Genomic DNA, 22,608 nt, shown 5'->3' with positions numbered 1-22,608 from the left:
TTATTGTAAAGTGTTACTAATGAAGATACAGCAAATTCATCAGCGGCATATAGACCCCTTTAGATATTGCTAAACTGAGGAGTTTTTGAAACAATTTTCAATTGGCATTTAAAGGGCTTTTATTCTAATATGAAATCTTTTGTATTTATAAACTAAAAAGTTTATATTAAAAAGAATATTCGGCTCTTTATAAATAATGTAATTTTCCATCGGATTTGGTCATAGTATGCAGATTTGTACAGCTATAATAAAATATGTCCTTAAAAATATAAAAATCGATTAACGGAAAGGTAATATACGCCTGAACGGTTGCTTCGTACCACGTGATTTAAGAGCTAAAGTCCACAACAAAGCTCCAAGTTTTTTGACTGAAGATGGCCGAGTCGCCCGTGTTATTAAACACAGATGTGGTCGCACGTTTGCTCTGCTACGATGATCTGATTCCCAGGCTGGAGTCTGCCATGGGAAAGTTTTCCAAACGTGACAGTTCGGAAATAATTCAGCCTGTGAGATCAGTGGTCCCCATTCACAAACATGATGGGTATGATACAAATATAAAAAATCGGTATTTTAGAATATCGCTGTCATTATCGACACATAGAGATATAGCAGTAAACACTTTATGTATCTGTCAGGTTTTTGGGTCTGATGCCTGCATATATGGCCGCTGAGGGGATTTTATGTACTAAGATGGTGGCTTTCTACAAACGTGCAGAGGGCTCGAGTTTACCATCAACTCAAGCCACCGTGTTACTGTTTGATCCGGAGTATGGTAATGTTACAGCGGTGAGTTATGCAGATTGCCTTCATCCACAGGGCTCGACTGCCTTGTGATTCCCATACAGAAATCTGATATATGGCAATATTTGTAAAACACATTAAAGACATTTTGTATGCCATGTATGGTTTTCACTAATGTAAAAAAAGCCACATACTTGAACATTTGTTTCAAAATGCTACAAAAATGTCATTTCATATATGTAACATATTTATCTAAATACTTGTACATATGTTCAAAGAAATAAACTGATTTTAAAATAAATGTTCATATATATCCATTTATCAGATTTCTGTATGGGTTAGAGTCACAGGTAATAATCTTACAAATATATAATGAAATGAAAATAATAGTTGTATCAGCCACTGGTAATCAATGATGTACTGATATTCCGTATAACAGCAGCATGATATAAAACAACATTTCTATAAACAATAAGTCAGTATTAAGTATGAAACATTTCAGTTACAATTGTTGCAAATGTAGTGAGCACAGACTGAGTGATATAAGGGACAATAACGTAAAGCTAATATATTTGCAATTCAAAAATACATTAAAATGCACTTCACACAGAACAATGATGTGAATACACCTCTACTATTATGAGCATGTGTTTAATTTCAAAGTTATTTAGTTTATAAGTAAAAAATGTTTAAGTGGTGTAACTGTCCAGAGTAGGGATGCACCGATGCTCCGATACGTATTTAGACAGATCGGGTATCGAAATGACAAGCCCAATCCAAATCCAATATGGATCATAAGGGATAATCTACAATAAGGGATAATCTACAGTCAGCTGGTTGTTATCGCACAATAAACCCCCGACAGGGTAATCAGGACCCTGACCTGAAGCGGAGTCATTGACCAATCAGAATAGAGTATTCTAGAGAGCCATGTAATAATGTGTATTAGTCCTGTACGTTATCGTCAAGGTCCAAAAATGACATGAAAGCACCATTAAAGTAGTCCATATGACTCGTGCATTTTATTCAAAGCCAACTGAAGACATGCGATAGCTTTGTGAATCGTAAAAGGCTGCATTTAAGATATGGTATGCTTGCGCAGTGAATTTAAGTTAATGCCGCTGCTCTGTTGACACACATACATAACAAGTGCAGGCTGGTGAGGCAATCCTCACCTAACGTTGATGATCAGGGCTTTTTTATAGATCTTGAAGGGATGTTGCAAGCCACTGGCACCCCTCATGATATAATATTGGGAGGAGACTTAAATCTTTTGATGGACTCAGTCCTTGATCATAGTGAAGCAAAAGCGTGAAAACCCCCTAGAGCAACAGTGACGCTTCAGAGGATGTGTAAAAATCTTGGTCTTACAGACACAGTATTTGGAGACTTTTGAACCCATCGGGTAGGGACTATAAAAAAATTTTCATCAGTCCATAATATTTATTCTAGAATAGATATTTTTTTTATATCGAAGCCCCTCATTTCATCTCTTGTTGATTGCTTAATTGGAAACATCTTAGTCTCAGATCACACCCTGGTGAGTTTAGAGATGTTGCCACATACGGAGAAAAAGAAATCATATAGTTGGCGCTTTAATGTATCCCTTTTGCAAAATCCTGAATTTCAACAAATGTTAAAGGCTGAAATCAATGCTTATATGGAGACCAACTGGTCCCCAGTATCCTCTGTGGGCGTGGCTTGGGATGCACTTAAGGCGGTGCTTAGGGGTCGGATCATACCGTATTTCACGCCTCATTCATCAAAAAATCCAAAGCACGAGAACTCGTGGAATTGGAAGGAAATATTAAAAGTGCTGTGGCAGAGCTGAGGCGATGAATGTAGTCTGATGGCCTCAGAAAATTGACCCGGTTGAAATACAGATATAATACTATTTTGTTGTGGAAGGTGGAGTTTTGGCTTTTCAGGGCAAGACAAGTCATACTTTGAGTCAGGGGACAAAGCAGGGAAGCTTTTGGCTAGAGAGTCTTTTTCTACCATTCCCTCAGTGAAATCTGCTAGTGGTGAAATATTTACCCCGGACATTGATATTAATAATGCTTTTAAAGAATTCTATCTTGATTTCTATAGTTTCACCTCTTCGTCTACTGATGAAGATATTAGAAACTTTGTGGAACCATTAGAACTCCCTAAACTGACAACTGAGCAAAAAAAATTTTGATTCTGAGATAATCTTGGAGGAGCTTGATGAGGTAATTAAGGCCTTGCCTACAGGCACGGCTCTGGGGCCAGACGGCTTTGCCGCTGAATTTTTTAGATCATGTGCTACAGGACTGGCTCCACTTTTGTTAGAAGTTTATACAGAATCATTAAAGAATGGAAAGCTTCCGCCAATCATGACACAAGCCCAGATCAGTCTGATTCTTAAAAAGGACAAAGTTCCAAGCGAGTGTAAGAGTTACCGTCCAATTTCCCTGATCCAGCTAGACGTAAAAATATTGTCAAAAATTTTGGCTAATTGATTAAGTAAGGTTATGACATCTCTTATACATATAGATCAGGTGGGGTTTATTCGGAGCCACAGCTCTTCTGATAACATTAGGCTTTTCATCAATATCATGTGGTAAGTGGCGAATGATCAGTCTCCGGTTGCTGCCATCTCACTTGACGCCAAAAAGGCGTTTGATATGGTAGAATGGGATTATCTTTTTAAGATTTTGGAAATAAATGGGTTCGGGAATACTTTTGGATGGATTAAGTTACATTTCTTTTTTATTTTTTTTGTTTTTTTTGTTTTTTACAATCAAATGGATTAATTTCAGATTATTTTACTCTGGATAGGGGCACCCGGCAGGGTTGCCCTCTTTCCCCATTATTGTTCTGTCTTGCCCTGGAACCATTAGCAGCCGCGATAAGAAAGGAAGATGATTTTCCAGGGGTGGTGGCGAGTGGTATGGTGCATAAGCTTTTGCTTTACACAGATGATATTTTATTATTTGTCTCCAACCCTACTAGATCTATGCCTTGCCTCAACAGAATTATTAATTCCTTTTCTAAGTTCTCGGGATACAGAGTTAATTGGTCTAAATTTGACAGCTAAATTCGACAGCATACTGCGTAATGGCTTTTCATCCAGGTGCCTTTCAGTGGCCCAGACAGGGCATTAAGTATTTGGGTATTTTATTCCCAGCAAATTTATGTGATTTAGTTGTGTGACCCTTTAATAAAAAGGTTTTTGAGTGAAGTGGGCAGGTGGGCAGGTAAAGTATTGATTCTGTTTGTATATGTTTTGCTGTTTTGCTTTTCTTTGTTTAATATATGAATAAATAAAAAAATGTTAATCACAAAAAAAAGAAAATAGTAATAATAATGTATTATTCCTCTTCAGTTATTATTTGTTTACAAATTACAAAAATATTTAAGTTGAATGGGTTCCAAAAAATAACTGTCTGAAGGTGCACTCAGTAATTTTTTCCCCCATTAAAAGTTTTACTTCTAAAGAAATTAATTGTAATTTTGAAACATATGTATAACATTTTGACCACTCACATAAGATGAGGACTCTAGTCATATCAGTAACCTTATAAAACCTGTTTTATTCTACATGGGGAGGGGCTCACTCATGGGGGCAGCCCTTTTAGAATCCAGCTGCGGCCCATGCATTTTAAGTCTTCAATGCAATTCATTCATAAGAAAACACAGTTTCACAATGAATAAGACACTGTATGCCTATCATACATTATGTGGCAGTCAACTAATAAATCCGATTGACATTTTAAAAACACGTCCATGCATGAAAAGCCAGAACCAAGGAGGACTAATACCAAGAAAAAGCTTTCTAATAATATTTGCGATTTAAATTTTGTTTGCAATAAATTTTGATAGAATCATATAGAATCACATTACCAGTTGAACTACTTGCTTATGCTGCATTCCATTCAACTCGGAATGTCGGATTTTCCAACTTCCTACTAGGAAAAGTGCAATAGAATGCCACTTTAAGTCGGAATTCCAAGTGGGAAACTTGTGTGGACATTTTCTACTCTGATTTCTCCGAAATGCAGGTGCTTGACATCACACAAACATGTAGGCACTCAGGGAGATATACAGTGTAAGCGATACATTTACTTTTTCTCCCAATTTGGAATGCCCAATTCCCAATGTGCTTTTTAAGTCCTCGTGGTTTACGAGTCCGGATGGTGGAGTACGAATCCCAACTGCCTCCGCGTCTGAGATTTCAACCTACGCATCTTATCACGAGACATAGCGTGAGTGGAGGCTTCACACCATCCACCGCGGCAACCATGCCCAACTCACACCCAACCCCACTAAGAACGAACCACATTATAGCGACCACGAGGAGGTTACCTCATGTGACTCTACCTTCCCTAGCAACCGGGCCAATGTGGTTGCTTAGGAGACCTGGCTGGATTCACTCAGCACGCCCTAGGATTCAAACTAGCGAACTAGCGAACTCCAGGGGTGGTAGCCAGCGTATTTTACCACTGAGCTACACAGGCCCCAGATACATTCACTTTTTCAACATTCACTTTTATTAATATCGATAAATTGTTCCTACATTACTTGATATTGAAGCTTGTTTAACAAACGTCTGCAGAAACAGGTGTATAAAACATGGTAAATTATACTCTCTATTGAATCCCAGGAGATCAGCAGTTACAGAAATACTCAAACCAGCCCGTCTGGCACCGACAATCATCCAGCGATGATCTAATCAGCCAATCATGTGGCAGCAGTGCAGTGCATAAAATCACGCAGATACGGTCAGGAGCTTCAGTTAATGTTCACATCAATCATCAGAATGGGGAAAAAAATTTGATCTCAGTGATTTTGACTGTGGCATGATTGTTAGCACCAGATGGGCTAGTTTGAGTATTTCTGTAACTGCTGATCTCCTGGGATTTCACACACAAGTCTCTAGAATTTACTCAGAATGGTGCCAAAAACAAAAAACATCCAGTGAGTGGCAGTTCTGTGGATGGAAATGCCTTGTTGTTGAGAGAGATCAACAGAGAAGGTCAACCAGACTGGTTCGAACTGACAAAGTCTACGGTAACTCAGAAAACCACTCTGTACAATTGTGGTGAGAAGAATAGCATCTCAGATTGCTATTATGTGATACGGGTTGGTGCTGTTTTGGTGGCATGAGGGGGACCTGCACAATATTAGGCAGGTGGTTTTAATGTTGTGGCTGATCAGTGTAAAAAAGTACCCCCAATTAGTATCACAGAGTGAGGTAAAGATATTCTAAACAGATTATGAAAAAACAACACTGGTATCGCATCAGTATCGGCCGATACTGAGATTTCAGATATCAGATCAGAAGAGAAAAAGTTGTATCGGTGGATCCCTTGTCCAGAGACTGTAAAAGAAAAAAAAAGAAAAAAAAAAAGATTAAATTCTTAAACAAAGAAATGTCAGCATAAGTAGTTTGTAATGATCTTTTATTATTATTTCTAAAAAAGACATACAATTTTGTTTAAAAATATTAATAATATTTGACCAACTTTTTTTCCCAACTGGTAGCTATTCTGTTGTCATGTGACAAAAAAAAATAAAAACAGAGATGCAAACAGAGATGACCCCATGATGTTAAAATATCAGATGTTTTGACATTTTTAGGAAAAGGCACATATTTTAATGTCAAATGGAGTAACCCTAAGAAACCTTCTTTGTGACCCAAATTCTTTATATTTTAAAAATATATTATTATTTTACCATTGAAAAATACTATTTTGAAATTAATGATTGTGTACACTCATGTGTATTCAAGGTGCATTTCAGGTATTTTCATACCTTATTATGTTACAGCACTTGACTTGGAAAGTCTTATTTGTCAACGACCATTTAACAGTGAAGATTTCCAGTGCTGTTTTAAGAAATATCAGCGCTCTTTGAGCAAAGCTTGTCAAATAAAATCAGACTATTGGTCGGTCATCAGTTATCGGTCTCATTACACATTATGAATAATCCTTAGTAATGACATTATTATTAACATTTCAGATTATGGATGGGGAGGCGATCACAGCCAGGCGAACAGCAGCAGTGTCAGCTATATCAGCTAAAGTAAGTTCCTCTGAAATAACACCGTTGTAATAATACTGTATGTATAATATGAACTCAGTTATCCCACATATGTATATTCCCTCTTCAGCTGTTACAACCTGCTCTGTCAGAGGTGTTGTGCATCCTCGGTTCAGGGCAACAGGCTAGAAGCCATTATGATGTCTTTACAAAGGTTTTCAAGTTTAAAGAGGTAACTTGTCTGAAAATGGAACATACATCCAAGTTAAAGAAGACTGTTTGTTTTATCGTACAATGTTGTGTTTAATTCAGGTCCATGTGTGGAGTCGAAGGAGAGAAATGGCTGAGCAGTTTGTAAATGACCTCAGAGGCCTTGTGACAGTGTGTTCTTCAGTGAAGGAGGCAGTGATGGGAGCTGATGTAATAGTCACTGCCACAGGTGCAAGTGAACCCATTCTGTTTGGCGAGTGGGTCAAACCAGGTGCCCACATTGCAGGTCAGTTATAACATATAACAGTTTTTCAAGCAATAAGACACTCAAGGCAATGCAGTATTGTGAATATAAGCACTACGCACAGAAGAGTGACTATATTTACTACATAGCACGACCTTGAGTGACTTATTGCTTATATAAGGGGAAACAGAGCCGGCGTTCTCATCAGAGTTAGACGTTGTGCAAATTGACCCTCGCTACCCAGTATTCTACTGGCAAATGTTCAGTCTCTGGACAACAAGCTCTGCGAGCTGAAAGCGTGGATCTCTTTCCAACGAGAGACTGCTGCATTATCTGCCTTACAGAAACTTGGATGTCTGCGGAGATTCCAGATTCAGCTATCGAACCCGCAGGGTTCTCCGTACACCGAGCAGACAGAGCGAAAGACCTCTCAGGGAAAAGCAGAGGTGGTGGTGTATGTTTTATGATCAACAAATCCTGGTGTGATCAGAGGAACGTAAATTCTATCAAATCTTTCTGCTCTCCCGATCTGGAATTTCTCATGCTTCTGTATCGACCATTCTGGCTACCAAGAGAATGCACAGCGATCATTATCACAGCTGTGTACATCCCCCCCACAAGCCGACACAGACCGGGCACTCAAGGAACTGTATGGGAGTATAAGTGAGCAGGAAACCGCGCACCCCGAGGCCGCGTTCATTGTGACCAGGGATTTTAATAAAGCCAGTTTCAAATCAGTCGCACCAAAATACCACCAACACATCAGTTTCAACACACGAGGGGACCGGGTTTTGGACCATTGCTACTCTCCCTTCCGGGATGGCTACAAATCCCTCCCCCGCCCACCATTTGGCAAATCGGACCACTCTTCCATTCTGCTTCTGCCCATTTACAGGCAGAAACTGAAACGGGAAGCACCCACCCTCAGAACGATCCAGTGTTGGTCGGACCAATCAGACTCTATGCTACAAGACTATTTTGATCACGCGGACTGGGAGATGTTCCGGTCTGCCTCTGATGACGACATAGAGGTGTACTCTGATAGCGTAACGTGTTTCATCAGAAAGTGCGTAGAGGATGTTTTTCCATCCAAAACAATACGGATCTACCTGAACCAGAAACCTTGGATTAATAGCGATGTTCGCATGGCACTTAATGCGCGGACCTCCGCTTTTAATTCCGGGAACACAGAGGAGCAGAAACAAGCCAGTTATGCCCTCCGAAAAACTATCAGAGCAGCAAAACGCCAGTACAGGAACAAGATTGAAGGACAGTTTAACACCACCAACTCTAGAAGCATGTGGCAGGGAATTAACATCATCGCGGACTTTTAAGGGAATAAAAACCGCCGTGAACACCGCTGCCTCTCTCCCGGATGAGCTAAATACTTTTTATGCTCATTTCGAGAAAATAACACTGCCCTCGCGGAGAGAGCTCTCGCGGCCGAACCTACAGAGGTTAGTTCACTCTCCGTCTCTGTAGCGGATGTAACCCGATCCTTCCGACGGGTGAATATCTGTAAAGCCGCGGGTCCAGACGGCATTCCGGGCCATGTCATCAGAGCGTGCGCGAACCAACTGGCTGGTGTTTTTATGGACATTTTCAACCTTTCCCTCTCTTTGTCTGTAGTCCCCACATGCTTTAAAACGTCCACCATTGTGCCTGTACCAAAGCAATCCAAAATCACTTGCTTAAATGACTGGCGCCCTGTTGCTCTGACCCCCATCCTCAGCAAATGCTTTGAGAGACTAATCAGAGATTACATCTGTTCTGTGCTGCCTCCATCACTGGACCCATTGCAGTTTGCTTACCACAACAACCGCTCCACTGATGATGCCATTGCATCTACAATACGCACTGCTCTCTCCCACCTGGAAAAAAAGAACACTTACGTATGTGATAATGCTGTTTGTAGACTACAGCTCAGCATTCAACACCATAGTGCCCTCAAAGCTTGATGAGAAACTCCGGGCTCTGAGCTTAAACAGCTCGCTGTGCAGCTGGATACTGGACTTCCTGTCAAGCAGACGCCAGGTGGTTAGAATGGGCAGTAACATCTCATCACTGACCCTCAACACTGGAGCCCCGCAGGGCTGTGTTCTTAGCCCACTCCTGTATTCCCTGTACACACATGACTGTGTGGCAACACATAGCTCCAATGCCATCATTAAGTTTGCTGATGCTATGACGGTGGTAGGTCTGATCACTGACAATGATGAAACAGCCTACAGAGAGGAGGTGCACACTCTGACACGCTGGCGTCAGGAGCATAACCTCTCCCTCAACGTCAGTAAGACAAAGGAGCTTGTGGTGGACTTCAGGAGAAGAGAAAGAGAACACAGCCCCATCACCATCAATGGAGCACCAGTGGAGAGAGTCAGCAGCTTCAAGTTCCTGGGTGTCCACATCACTGAGGAACTCACATGGTCTGTCCACACTGAGGCCATTGTGAAGAAGGCTCATCAGCGCCTCTTCCTGAGACGGCTGAGGAAGTTTGAAATGAACCGCCACATCCTCACACGGTTCTACACCAGCACTGTGGAGAGCATCCTGACTGGCTGCATCTCCGCCTGGTACGGCAATAGCACTGCCCACAACCGCAAAGCCCTGCAGAGTGTAGTGCGAACTGCCAGACACATCATCGGAGGCGAGCTTCCCTCCCTCCAGGACATATACACCAGGCAGTGTGTGAAAAAAGCTCGGAGGATCAGAGACTCCAGCCACCCGAGCCATGGGCTGCTCTCACTGCTACCATCAGGCAGGCGATATCGCAGCATCAGGACCCGCACCAGCCGACTTCATGGCAGCTTCTTCCCCCAAGCAATCAGACTTTTGAATTCTTAATCTCTCACGATCAATGTACATCAGCAATGCACTTTATTAATCTTATTATCTTACACTGGACTGTCATAAATTATATTCTCTTAACAACACACTGGCAACTGACTATCAACTGACAGCCTGAATGTCAATACAGTACAACCTACTGTACATTTTATATATACTATATATACTATTTATTTTATTGTATAATGTGTATTCTATATTGTGTGTATTGTATGCTGTACAGTGTATGTTATTATTTGTATATTGTGTTGTGTGTAATTATGTGTATATTAGATTTTAAATTGTGTTGTGTAAATCTGATGTTTATTGTAGATTTGGTATATGTCTCATCACTGTCACGACTGCTATGTTGCTCGGAACTGCACCCAAGAATTTCACACACTATTGCACTTGTGTATATGGTTGTGTGACAGTAAAAGTGATTTGATTTTTAAAATGGTTACTTCATAATTAAAATATTATGGACACTAATTTTAATTTAAAAGCTATTTAATTAAAGGTGAAGTGTATAAATTTTGCACCACTTTAGTCACCAAATGGAATTGCAAAAATAATGGCTGTTTTCAAATAGGTTTCCCAAACACTGACCCAACATCTGGTGGACAAAAAGATAGTCCCACCCAAAACTCACACCATTGGTTGAGCCAATGTTGCTGTGTTCGTCTGGTTGGGATGCTCAAACTTAATTGTCAATCCACATTAAACTGAAATAGAAGGTATTTATAAAAAAAAAAATAAAAAAAAGTTAAAAAAAGGGATAGTTCACCCAAAAAATTTAAATTCTCTCATTTACTCACGCTCAAGACATCCCAGATGTGTATGACTTTCTTTCGTCTGTGGAACTCAAATGAAGATTTTAGAAGAATATCTCAGCTCTGCAGGTGCATATAATGCAAGTCAACATGGTCCCAAATTTTTAAGCTCCGAAAAGCATATAAAGGCAGCATAAAAGTAATCCATATGACTTCAGAGGTGATATGATAGGTGTGAGAGAGAAACAGATCAATATTAAAGCCATTTTTACTATAAATTCTCCTCCGTGCCCAGTTGGTGGCAATATGCATGAAGAATGCGAATCGCCAAAACAAAGAGCGCTTAAGAGGGCTGTTTGAAAGTGGAGATTTATTGTGCCATCCTTCTGCTAGAAGATAGAAATGCTCAAATTAAGGTTAATAATTGGTCACTATGGCAATAATTGTGCAGTGATATACACAATAGCTAGGTGAACAGGTGTTTCTTGTCATAGGTGATACTAAATTGTGGATTTTTAGCATGGCTAGGATACTGTATTGACCAATCAGCATCCAGGACTGGCACTATCCATTGTATAATGAGACATTTTGTGATGATTTTTTTAATTTATTTTTTTATGACAGCGGTTGGTGCTTGCCGGCCAGACTGGAGGGAGCTGGATGATGTCTTGATGAGAGAGGCGTTGGTGTATGTGGACAGCAGAGAGGGTGCTTTAGCAGAGTCAGGAGATATCATTCTGTCTGGAGTATGTTTCAGTACCATCAACACTGTCCAATAAACAATATACTGTAGCTAATTACATTGAATTTCACTTAACGATTATTTTAGGTGCCTGAAGGGGCGATCACACTGACAGAGATTTGCAGTGACAATGTAGTCTCAGCATCAGACGACACTCCCACAGACCATTTACTGATTATCTGATGCAAATTGCACACAAAAATGACCACCACTTGTGAAAAAAAAAAAAAAATGCATGTTTACCTAAACCCTGTGGCATGGTTAGGTTTAGGTTTGGGGTTTAGGTCGGGGGGGGAATCAGTTTTTTTGTTTGTTTCTTTCATTTTTTACGCCATGCCAGCTTCTATGGCTATATTCATGGCAGGAACCAGGTTTAGTTATTTAAAATAGTTAAATGTTAAATGAGGTGTTTAAGATAAATTTTTCCTAAAAACCTTAAAACTAAATTTGGATTCACTTGAATAAAAACCTTTTCAAAAGAATCACCTGAATAATACCGGTTCCTCAGATGTGTAGAGGTATGATAGTCCAGTAAAATATGTTTAATGGATAGTGGGTTCTGACAAGATGAGCACTTTGGAATCAGTTTATAAAATATGCATTCCTCTTCACTGTATTACAGCCTGTTCAGCTCGAAACAACTCGCTTCACAACTCGCTTTTGGCGCCCCTCTGTGGATATTACACCTGGAAAATGGAGCTCACGTGCACATGCCCAACAACAGTTACCACTTTGGCCACTGGGGGCAGCGTTTCAAATTTCGGTAACCACAGTCCGATTTTAGCTAAAGAGAAGCCAACCTACTGTTTCAGATCTCACTGTGAGGTCAGTCGGCTCTGTCAGTGTGAATGCCCCTTAAGATATATATTGCCTCATATACATAAACAGTGACTCTATCAAACATATTACATCTGAATTTATTATTTTTTTGTGCTCCATTTATTTCTCCAGGCTCAGATTTTCGCAGAGCTTGGAGAAGTTATAAATGGATCCTTTCCTGCTCAGCGTGAGAAGACTACAGTGTTCAAGTCACTGGGTAACATGTTTCCACAGTTGTGATCCAAAAACTCAGAACAAGATGAAAAACTGAAACAGCATTCACTTAAGAGTTTTCTGTGTTGATAGGGACAGTCATTCTAGCAGAATGTGCCCTTAAATAGCATGATGTTTGCATTCTGGGCCTCCTAAGAGACGAGGGAAAATATTTTAGTTCTATTTAAAACTTAAATATTACTCAAGGTTAAGCACCCCCCACTGATCTTTATCCAGTTTTAATCAAAACTTGGGCAAGTCATTTCTGAGTGTGTTCATATTAAACTGAATGTTTTTGGAAAGCATAACATTGTCTTGGAATAATAAATCTGGCTCAATATTAGAAAAGTCAGTGGAAAAGTATTTGTCATGACTAGCTGGTTATTAACAAAGACATTTGTTTTGTGCTTTTAAATGCAGGTATGGGGATACAGGATGCCGTCACAGCCAAACTTGTGTTGGAGAAGTGGAAAAGTGAACAGTTAAGGACCAAAAATACAGCTTCCCCAGATGATTGAAAGGGTGTTTTCTTGCCTGATCATAAGAACATAATGACCTCACTCTTTACATACTCTTTTAAAGGTTAACAGATTGGAAATTACTTTAAAAAAGAATTTTTCATAAAATACTCTATATAAGGGTTTTAAGCATTAATCCAAACCAACCAGCTCCAAGCTGAATCAAAATTAAATTTTTTGATTTGAAGCAAAAATAATTATATTATATATATATATATATATATATATATATATATATATATATATATATATATATATATATATATATAGGGAGGCCAACTCTTTTGCATCATTGGAGTTGATGGGTGCTGCAGAGCTCGTCTGCACGTTTGTTTGACGCGACTCTCCAATTGGCGGATCTTTGTCTGTTGGAGAATGGGTAGTGTACTTCTTCACCAGGAATTACACTATTAAACACAGTTTAATAAATTGTTTTTAATTTTTGTAATAAGAATGCATAATAATAATGCAGCGTTAAAAATCTATTTGCCTAGGAAAAAATAAATAAATGGGATCTTTTCTTTCGTAACCAGACTGTTGCATTCAATAAAAGCAATCTCTTCTTGGTAAATGAGTTTTTGCAATGCAATGAGCAAAAGGAAATTGTGTTGGTCATTTGGTTTCTATTTCAGCAGCATAATGCAGGGTACCGCCCACAGTGAAATCTCATTGTTCCAAAATCCAGCTGTATATTAAACATAAAATGTTTTATTTGGCTGTGATTGACATATTGAGCAGAATATTTACTTTCACTTTAGACATATAAACTACTTGCGGCTGGAATCTTGTGTTGTGTCTGGTTAAGGAATATCCCTGATTCAGTATACAAGTTAAGCTCAATTGACAGCATTGTAGCACAATGTGGATTACCAAAAGGAAATATTTTTGATTCATCCTTTGTTTATATAAAAATCATGGTTTCAGTAAGGCAGTGGAAGTGAATGGGGCTTGTCCATAAACATTAAAATACACATGGTTTCAAAAGTATAGCCAAAAATTTCAAACTTACACTACACAGACTATAGTCCTACTGCAGCCTTTTTTCTGTTCTTGGCTGACAGAAGTGGAACCCGTCATGGTCTTCTGCTGTTCTAGCCCATTCGCCTCAAGGTTTGATGTGTTGTGCATTCTTAGATGCTATTCTGCTCACTACAATTGTACAGAGGGGTTATCCGAGTTACTGTAGCCTTTCTGTCAGCTCAAACCAGTCTGGCCATTCTCTGTTGACCTCTCTCATCAACAAGGCATTTCTGTCTGCAGAACTACTGCTCATTGGACGTTTTTTGGCACCATTCTGAGTAAACACTAAAGACTGTTATGCATGAAAATCCAAGGAGATCAGCAGTTACAGAAATACTCAAACCAGCCCGCCTGGCACCAGAAATCATGCCATGGTCAAAATCACTCAAATTAAAAAACATTTCCCCATTATGATGGTTGTTGTGAACATTAACTGAAGCTCATAACCTGTATCTGAATGACTTTATGCATTGCACTACTGCCACACGATTGGCTGATTAGATAATTGCACGAGTAAGTAGGTGTACAGGTGTACCTAATAAAGTGGCCACACCGTTTGTTAACATGACTCTAGTAAGATTAAATCTCTGTCCTATATCATTTGTTTTAAAATTGCTCATAGGGTTTATGGCTTTGCATCATCATGTCAGTGAAGTTGTAATATTGGATATAACTTTACACTGGTAAGTTTAGCAAGCAATTTTTCACACTAAAGTCATGGTAACACGTATAACGTTTATGCCGTGTGGCGATATTTTTGAAACAGTGCGTATTTTATGAACGGTTTCCATTCACTTTCATTGTAAGTGCCTTACCGTAACTGCAATTTTTAAATTAACGAGGACTGAGACAAAAATATTTTCTGTGGTAATTAACATTCTGCTATAAATGCTGTCGATTGAGCTTAACCTGTATCAAACTCAGAACATTTCTTTAAATCTCAATATTATTCAGATAACCTGTAATGATTTTACACATGAAACACAAGGGACAAAGACAAATGTTTTAGATTCAATTTCTGTTGCAGACATAAAGGTTAATACATTGTAGCTTTAGTGGAGAATGCATGAATAAAGCATTTCAAATGGCATTTGTAACAGAACTGTTCATGTTACACAAAGAAATTAAACATTCTATGTGGCAAATCACAACCATTTCACCTTTAACTGTGTTTAAAGACCAATTAGAAGTTTAACACTTTTGATGTCTGTACCCTAAACTCAAACCATTTATATAGTTTCCATCTTTTTTATTACTGTTAATCCACTTTGTAGAGGCATCTAATTTAAGGTACAGATGGCATGCTCAGCCTTCCAACAAATCCTGGTCTGATACTAGGCACTGGTATTTCAGTCTAAATACAATACTGAGGGACTGTAAAATGGATAAAACACTGCCAAACTCCTCCAAAAGACTGACTACAATAGAGAGATTAAACAGTGTCATTCTGAATATTAAAATAAACTAGTGAAAATATGCTATATGCTGACAACACAATGCTGATATATGTATTTTAACTACGTACATTTCTTAGTTAAACAAAATAAATTCTATAGCATCGGAACCACAACATAGGAGCCAATAACCGTTTCTCTGCTTTGTTCAGCTGTCCACTTGTAAAATAGTTCCTTCAATATTACTGCAATCTCTGTTTCTTGCAGGCATGCATGATTAACCCTCCATCTTTAGAAAAACAATGAGATAGTTAGTGTTAGCAAATTAAAATCCATTATTTGTAGGTTTTACTTTAGGGAAGAATTCATTTTCTACACAAATGCAGACTGTAAACAAAATATATGGGCTCACAGAGGGACAAACAAAGAAACTGAAAGGAGTATTTAGTTTCTTAACGTAAAAACGGGGAAAATAAAGTACATAATTGGAAGGCAGCAGGAATTTCTTAGTGTACAAGGGAAACAGCTACGGATGCCGCTCCCCATCTCTCGGAAGCAAATACTCAGGCTTCTTAATAGCTAGTTAGTTGTGTAATTACAATGCAAGAGATAGAAATATCTGTATGGATACACTGTGCAGAACACTCCTTCCCCAACACACATTTCCCACAATCCCCGCCTCCATTGTTCTCCTCTCAGGTGAGCTCAGATTGCAGCTGCTGCTGTTTGCAGTCAATTCAGAGGAGTAAACACTTCCTCTTTCTTTTCTTCACCGGGGGCGGGCACAGTACAGCACGGATGGCTTCATCGAACACCGTCTTAAGGCCACGCTGTGTTAAGGCTGAGCACTCCAGATACTTCACAGCCCCTGTGGCAAAAAAAAAAAACAATTATAAAATGTTCAAGCGGACCCATATAAAGTGTTCAGACCGAATTGTCTTTATACATTTGACTGAATATTCACAATTCATTTGCGATGATTTTAATTTGCTTTATTTAGCCATTATGTTTCCTAAAGAGCATGATATTAGAATAGTTTCATGATCATTCCGTATGACTCGAGTATACAAGCATAAAGACAAACATTTTCAATACCATCTCTGATTTAAACTTCAGTAGCAAAATTACATTAGAGTTGGTATAGGGATGGGAATAGTAAAGAATTTTACAATTCCAGTTCAGATTCCTTGTTACACTGATCACTCTGTAGATTCAAAAGAGCTTATACTAACAAGAGATTTGTTCAGGAACCGCGCTACACTTATTTTCTTACTGTAGGTTTGTTATTTATGTTTCGTGCCGTAGATTCAAAAGAACCGCTCATAAGAGTCATTCGTTCGGGAAACAGACTACACTAGATGCACTGTATTTTTTGCACTGTAGATTCAAAAGAACCAGTTCAGAACAGTAATTAATTTGGGAATTGGACTACAACATACCTTTTTTTTTTTTTTTTTTACTGTACTACAACATGCCTTTATTATTATTTTTTACTGTATTTACATCAATCATTTTGAATCTACATGGCAACAATGGCCATTTAGTTACAGGTGGTTCCTTTGACGAAACAAAAATATAATCTTTTTAAGCCATTTCAGAGCAGAAAGTTAGATATACATCAAGTATCATTAAAAAGTTAATTGTGTATATTGACATATTGCAATAATAATAATAATAATAATTTAAAAAAAAAGTTATATAACCCAGCCCAGAAGACAATAATATGCTGACCTATTTCTTTGGCCATAGCAAGGCCTTGAGGGTAGGTTATCGGAGTGAGTTTCTTCTCTTTCAACTTTTCAATCGTGTCCTTGTCGTCTCTCAGATCAAGTTTAGTCCCAACAAGAATAATGGGGGTGTTGGGGCAATGATGTCTGACCTCTGGATACCACTATCAAAAGACAGCAGAAGAGAGATATTGAGTGTCCATTGTAAACAAAGTCATTTTATTTTGTCAAAAGCACATATTTCCATTCAGTCACCAAATTCCATACCTGTAGAGAAAATATAGCAATGTTCAGAATGGAATACTAGCTTCCTACTTAATAAATACTGTGCAGTACACACTGCACTTTTTAAAGCAAAAGCACAATTCTATGCTTAATGTTATTACAGCAGCATCAAGCTATTTTTGAGCCTTTGGAATGACTTGATGGGACACATTTGCTCAATCTGTCTAAAGTCTAGCCAGACAGACTATTCTTAGTTCAGCCTCTTCCTTTTTTCCCCGCTGTGATCATTTCGAAAGTTGCCTACACTGATTTAAACCACAGAATGATTTTGCTTACCTTTGCGCGGACATTCTCAAACGAGGCTGGACTCACAAGAGAGAAACAGATCAAGAACACATCCTACATGAAAAAGGATAAAACAAAACAGTCACTACATCAAGCCATCAAATCATAATTAAAAACCAAACTCCACTAAAAAAGCCCTTTCACACAGTCTTTATACTGCTGTAATCCTTTATACTTATTTGACTATCTGAACAATACTGCATTGACTAGATTGTTGCATTAATGAACTGCAAACTGACTCCACTTGTTTCTCCAGTGAAAGTGAGCAGAAAAACAGTGAGGTTTGTGCCTAAAAGACACAGAACGGTCACTAATGGTATTTGAAATCCTACCCTAACCCAAATACTTATATCAGATATTGTAATATTTTATTAGACTAGTGTTGAATATATTGAACATTCAGGATGCATTCACAATAATTTTGCTGGCAACATAGAATTAAGCAACATAGTAAATGTTACGTTGATTTATTGTGTCTTTATTTGGCCATTAAGTTTCCTAAAGACTGTTTCTCAATTATTGTTATATCAGGGCATATAAATGGAAATGATTAAATCTCATCCTTCCTTGTGTTCATGTAGTGAAAAACAGTGTGGAAAACATGCCTTTACTTGTGTTTTATGCCCTGCATTAAACATTTTAATCTGGTTACAATGGCTTTGTTTGATATCATGGTTCCGTTGACTTGAAATAAAATATCGCAAAACTATTATTGTACCGTCTGAGGGTAGGACAGTGGTCGAAGCCTGTCGTAATCCTCCTGTCCTGCTGTATCCCACAGTCCCAGATTTACTGGCTTCCCATCCACCATCACATTAGCAGAATAATTGTCAAACCTGCAAGAACGTAAATAGTTTAGCATCGTATGATGTGTGTAGAGATCAAGTATGGCAAACACTCAGGTCAACACAGCTTGCAACACATTTTAATTCCATAACCTGACGTATTTCTGAGTGACAAGATATTCCACATGAAAAAAAAATGTATGGTGGGTCTGGTTCTTATCCATCAGGAATTGCTTGGTTTGTTAAAAGTGGTTGTTACATACCAGAATGAAGCCATGAGGTTGGATGGGAGGGATTGAAAAATAAGAGGGATTTTGTCATCAGCATGTCAAGAAAGTTGTTTTATGGTTGGACTTTTTTTTTTTTTTTTTTTTTTTTTAATAAAAATTACAAATCTCTTATTCTTAAACAGAATAACAGGCACCAATGAATTCTGCACAATAACACCATGATCGTGCAGTACGTAGGGTCAATTTTGATTTCATGTTGACTTTCAGAAACTCAAAAATAAGAGGGGTAAGACACTGAGGTCTGCTTACACAGTTGGGATGTACTCTCCAGGGAAAGCATTGGTTGTGTAGCTGATCAGAAGGCATGTTTTTCCCACAGCCCTGAGAAGAAACAAACACCATTCATCAAGAAATACATTAAATGATAGATTTTATTGTGCCCTACATAACATACACTGATATCATGTGATATTTATGAGTGTAAACATGCCTTATAACGTCTGCCTGGCATTAAAATGAGCCAGTATTACTCGTGTGAATTATAAAAGTGGGTTTGGCTGTTGACTTCTTACATATATCATTGCATCACTCCCCATACATCCAGACAGCATTTGCCCACATCATATGTACTGTATATGTATATGACGTATACGGAATACGTAGCACGTGAATAAAACATACCATTACAAACACCGAACTCAGTTGGAGACCAGCTGACAAATAAACGGACATTTAAACATCAAGGTTCCCACACCTTTGGGCTAATGAATTTCTAAACACTTTCTAGTTGTTTGTGATTGCTGGATAATGATTTTTAAGCCATTTTTTTTTTTTAATTCTAGACAATTAAATATTTTAAAGATAAGCATAATTACAAAAATGTATATTCACTGTTAGTCATCACTATTCACAATATTATCATAATATTAGGGATGCACAATATATCGGCGGCCATATCGGTATCGGCCGATAAATGAACATTTTAAAGTTATCGGTCCGATAAGAAAATTTGGCCAATATATTAAAGCCGATAAATGATGGCTTTTTCAGGCACATGCTACTCGCCATGTGGGTTTTGATTGGTGCCTTCTGGCTTTGCTTTAGGGCAGGGGTCGGCAACCTATGGCACACATGCCAGCATTGGCATGCAGAGGGGTAATCATTGGCGCACCAGCAATGGCGAGAGAGAAGCAGACTATTTTATTCATATGAAATTCCGCACCTGCATTCTAATCGATGTAATCCTTCCTCATGATCATTGTAGCATGTTTTTATCAGCTGAATGGGAGGCTAAATGAAGTTAAAATGTGAAGAGACTGCAGCATACCCAACAGACTCCTGCAGCGCGTGCAAGCCATTCGCGCAGCCGGCAGCGCTTCACTTTCAGTTAATCGCGCGAGTAAACGTGTCCACTTTGCTTCGGTCAGGCTGCGCCGATGACAGCCTACATTCAGTGTTTCATTTGTTTCTTATTGCTTTCAGAACAACATGTGATGTAATGAAAACACCACTAGTAATCCTTGAAATTTCTAACCCAGCATACAGGTACACAGTCCTTAAACCATAGTCTCACTCAAAACTACATTAAAAGATTAAAAGAGAAAACATAATCTGAGTCTATTCAAAATATAAATTAAACCTGGAAATAAAGTTTTAGGATTCTGCAGAAAGGGCTAAAAAGTTGATCGGTTTGTGACAGCTTGTGAGTCTTGTCACAATTTAATAGTGTTTAGTCTCTCATCCAGCTGATGAAAACACACTTTCGCATGTGCGAAAAACCTCTGTGTGATTTTGAAAAATGTATGACATTATATAAGAAATATTTAAGATTCCACACAATTTCGTGATCAGTAATCAAAGAAGCAAAATTGGGGTGGACGTTGGCACAGCCATTGACCAGGAAATAAAAAAAATGGCACTCCATGTCAAAAAGGTTGCCAACCCCTTCTTTAGAGGATCATTCTGGATCTGAGTAAAAATTCCATTATACAGTATTTATTACACATGCATTTTTTTCTTTCTTTTTGTATGTTAAAGCATATTGTTTTTTACAATGAGTTTGAGACTTGTTTGCATCCCTTAGTTTTCTCTTTTCACAGGTTTGAATCAAGTGCAATGCACTCTATTTATAAAAGTAGCTCACTCAAATTAAGTTTAAATTGCACAGTCATGCTTCTTTAAATAAAAGGAAGTTGGCCATAGGAATGTAAAATGTCTTTATTTAACTGGTTCAAAGTAGACTACATTTGGTAAATAATGTATAAGTTTTAGATGTTTCTTGCAGGTTCCTTGTTTTCTGATATTGTAGTTGTTTTAAAATGAAAACAATAATCCACTTTACATGACTGATTTCATTAGAAGTGCTCTGGATGTGGCTCTATAAGGTGTGCCTTTGTTTTTGTAATCAGACACACACAAAATATAGATTTTTATCCAGATATAGATTTATCAGCCTTCAAATACACTGAATTATAAGCCAAAATTTCCATATCGGTGCATCCCTACATATTATGAATTATATTCACTAGAAATCCCCATGAGGTTACCACAGTTGTTTTAAGATAAAATTGATTTCTATGAATTTTCCTGATATTATCAGGTTTTCCATGACCGTGGAAACGCGAAACATGTACGTTCAAGATCCTCCAGAAGCAGATTTAGAGAGGTACATGTGGGTCAGCCTTGAGGAAACAGTTACAATCTCTGTGAACTACAAAAACGGCACAACACTTCCTAAATTAAAGGCCCACGAGTTCTCTAAACTACAAAACACAACACAGCGAACAAAGAGACCTGGAAAGAGAAAACCGAAACTTTATTCTACGTGAAATTAAAGAATGTAAATGAGGTAAACTCACCCGTCCCCCACCACCACACACTTTATGGCCTGCATCTGTGTATGCCGTTAGCACTCAGCTCGGTCTGTAAATGAATCAATAAAAGTTGCTGTGACCGGGAAAACACAACGAGTCCACAATGAAACAAACGCGTGCTCGAGAAAAGTCGAGGTCAAATGTGAAATTGCACTTAAACTTGACGGAATAAAGTTAGCTGGTCGACCGCATTCCAGCGCATTTGCGCAAGTTAAACAATCAGCCACCACCCAAAAATCTCAGATCCCGATCCACACGCACGCACACACATGTCCTGTCCTGTCCCGTCCCGAACAATAAACACGCTCTCTGCTGCCGCCTCACGGACTGGAGCGGGAACGCGTCTCTCACGTTCAATTGAAGCGACGAACTAGAGCACTCCCAGCCCATTATAAACAAGTGCAATATTCCAATTCTGTTCAGAGCATTTTTGTATATATACATTCATAAAACAAATAAAGTTTCATCTGACATATAAAAAAAATACTTTGGTTTAATACTCTGAGTTCTGATTATCTTTGATTGCCAATTCTAGTACTTCCGATTGTTTAGTTATTTGATTTTGCTTACAATTTGTGCCAGTTTCTACTTTATTAAATAATGTTTGGAAATGGGTTTCCTATACTCCTCCGTTTTGGATTGCCAATTCTTCCTGGTCATTTGTTTTAGATTGTTCTCTCTCTCTCTCTCTCTCTCTCTCTCAGTTTCAGTTTTAAGGTGCTTTATTGGCATGACAAGCATTTTTACATTCGTATTGCCAAAGCGTTTATAGCTGAGCTGCATTCAAATAAAGCTGTGCAAAACAAAATCCATAATATAAGAAAAACGAATGTACTCTTGACAAATAAGGTAAAAAGGATAATGTTACATAATAAAAATGTACACAAGTTTAAAGTTACACATAAAGTAAAAATAAA

General features: G+C 38.3%; 2 protein-coding genes across 2 annotated transcripts; one reads left to right on the top strand and one right to left on the bottom strand.

The window, feature by feature from the left end:
* Positions 1–328: 328 nt before the first annotated feature.
* crym (crystallin, mu) lies at positions 329–14,960 on the top strand. Its single transcript, XM_051673874.1, has 8 exons — positions 329–541; positions 636–786; positions 6,727–6,789; positions 6,878–6,979; positions 7,060–7,243; positions 11,425–11,546; positions 12,494–12,578; positions 12,995–14,960. Exons 1-8 carry the CDS (start codon positions 375–377, stop codon positions 13,090–13,092), a joined length of 972 nt encoding a protein of 323 aa, XP_051529834.1. The 5' UTR covers positions 329–374; the 3' UTR covers positions 13,093–14,960.
* Positions 14,961–15,111: 151 nt separating this feature from the next.
* Positions 15,112–22,000, bottom strand: rac1a (Rac family small GTPase 1a). The gene is made up of 6 exons (XM_051673876.1): positions 21,677–22,000; positions 19,128–19,199; positions 18,522–18,639; positions 17,795–17,857; positions 17,238–17,397; positions 15,112–16,374 (listed from the first exon to the last, which is right to left on the bottom strand). The coding sequence occupies exons 1-6, from the start codon at positions 21,709–21,711 to the stop codon at positions 16,244–16,246; spliced, it is 579 nt and encodes a 192-aa protein (XP_051529836.1). The 5' UTR covers positions 21,712–22,000; the 3' UTR covers positions 15,112–16,243.
* Positions 22,001–22,608: the final 608 nt, after the last annotated feature.

Source organism: Myxocyprinus asiaticus, chromosome 36, assembly GCF_019703515.2.
Source record: "Myxocyprinus asiaticus isolate MX2 ecotype Aquarium Trade chromosome 36, UBuf_Myxa_2, whole genome shotgun sequence".
Classification (NCBI taxonomy): domain Eukaryota; kingdom Metazoa; phylum Chordata; class Actinopteri; order Cypriniformes; family Catostomidae; genus Myxocyprinus; species Myxocyprinus asiaticus.
The sequence above is the reverse complement of the archived record's forward strand: the minus strand, read 5'-3'. Positions and strand labels throughout refer to the sequence as shown.

Excerpts from the sequence above, each read along its gene's own strand:
- crym (XM_051673874.1), top strand. The coding sequence starts at position 375 with ATGGCCGAGTCGCCCGTGTTATTAAACACAGATGTGGTCGCACGTTTG. Across the intron at positions 787-6,726 it reads AGTATGGTAATGTTACAGCG|ATTATGGATGGGGAGGCGAT; the intron begins GTGAGTTATGCA and ends TTAACATTTCAG. Across the intron at positions 6,980-7,059 it reads AGGTTTTCAAGTTTAAAGAG|GTCCATGTGTGGAGTCGAAG; the intron begins GTAACTTGTCTG and ends TGTTTAATTCAG.
- rac1a (XM_051673876.1), bottom strand. The coding sequence starts at position 21,711 with ATGCAGGCCATAAAGTGTGTGGTGGTGGGGGACGG. Across the intron at positions 19,200-21,676 it reads TGTGTGGTGGTGGGGGACGG|GGCTGTGGGAAAAACATGCC; the intron begins GTGAGTTTACCT and ends GTTTCTTCTCAG. Across the intron at positions 16,375-17,237 it reads TGCTATGGCCAAAGAAATAG|GGGCTGTGAAGTATCTGGAG; the intron begins GTCAGCATATTA and ends TTTTTGCCACAG.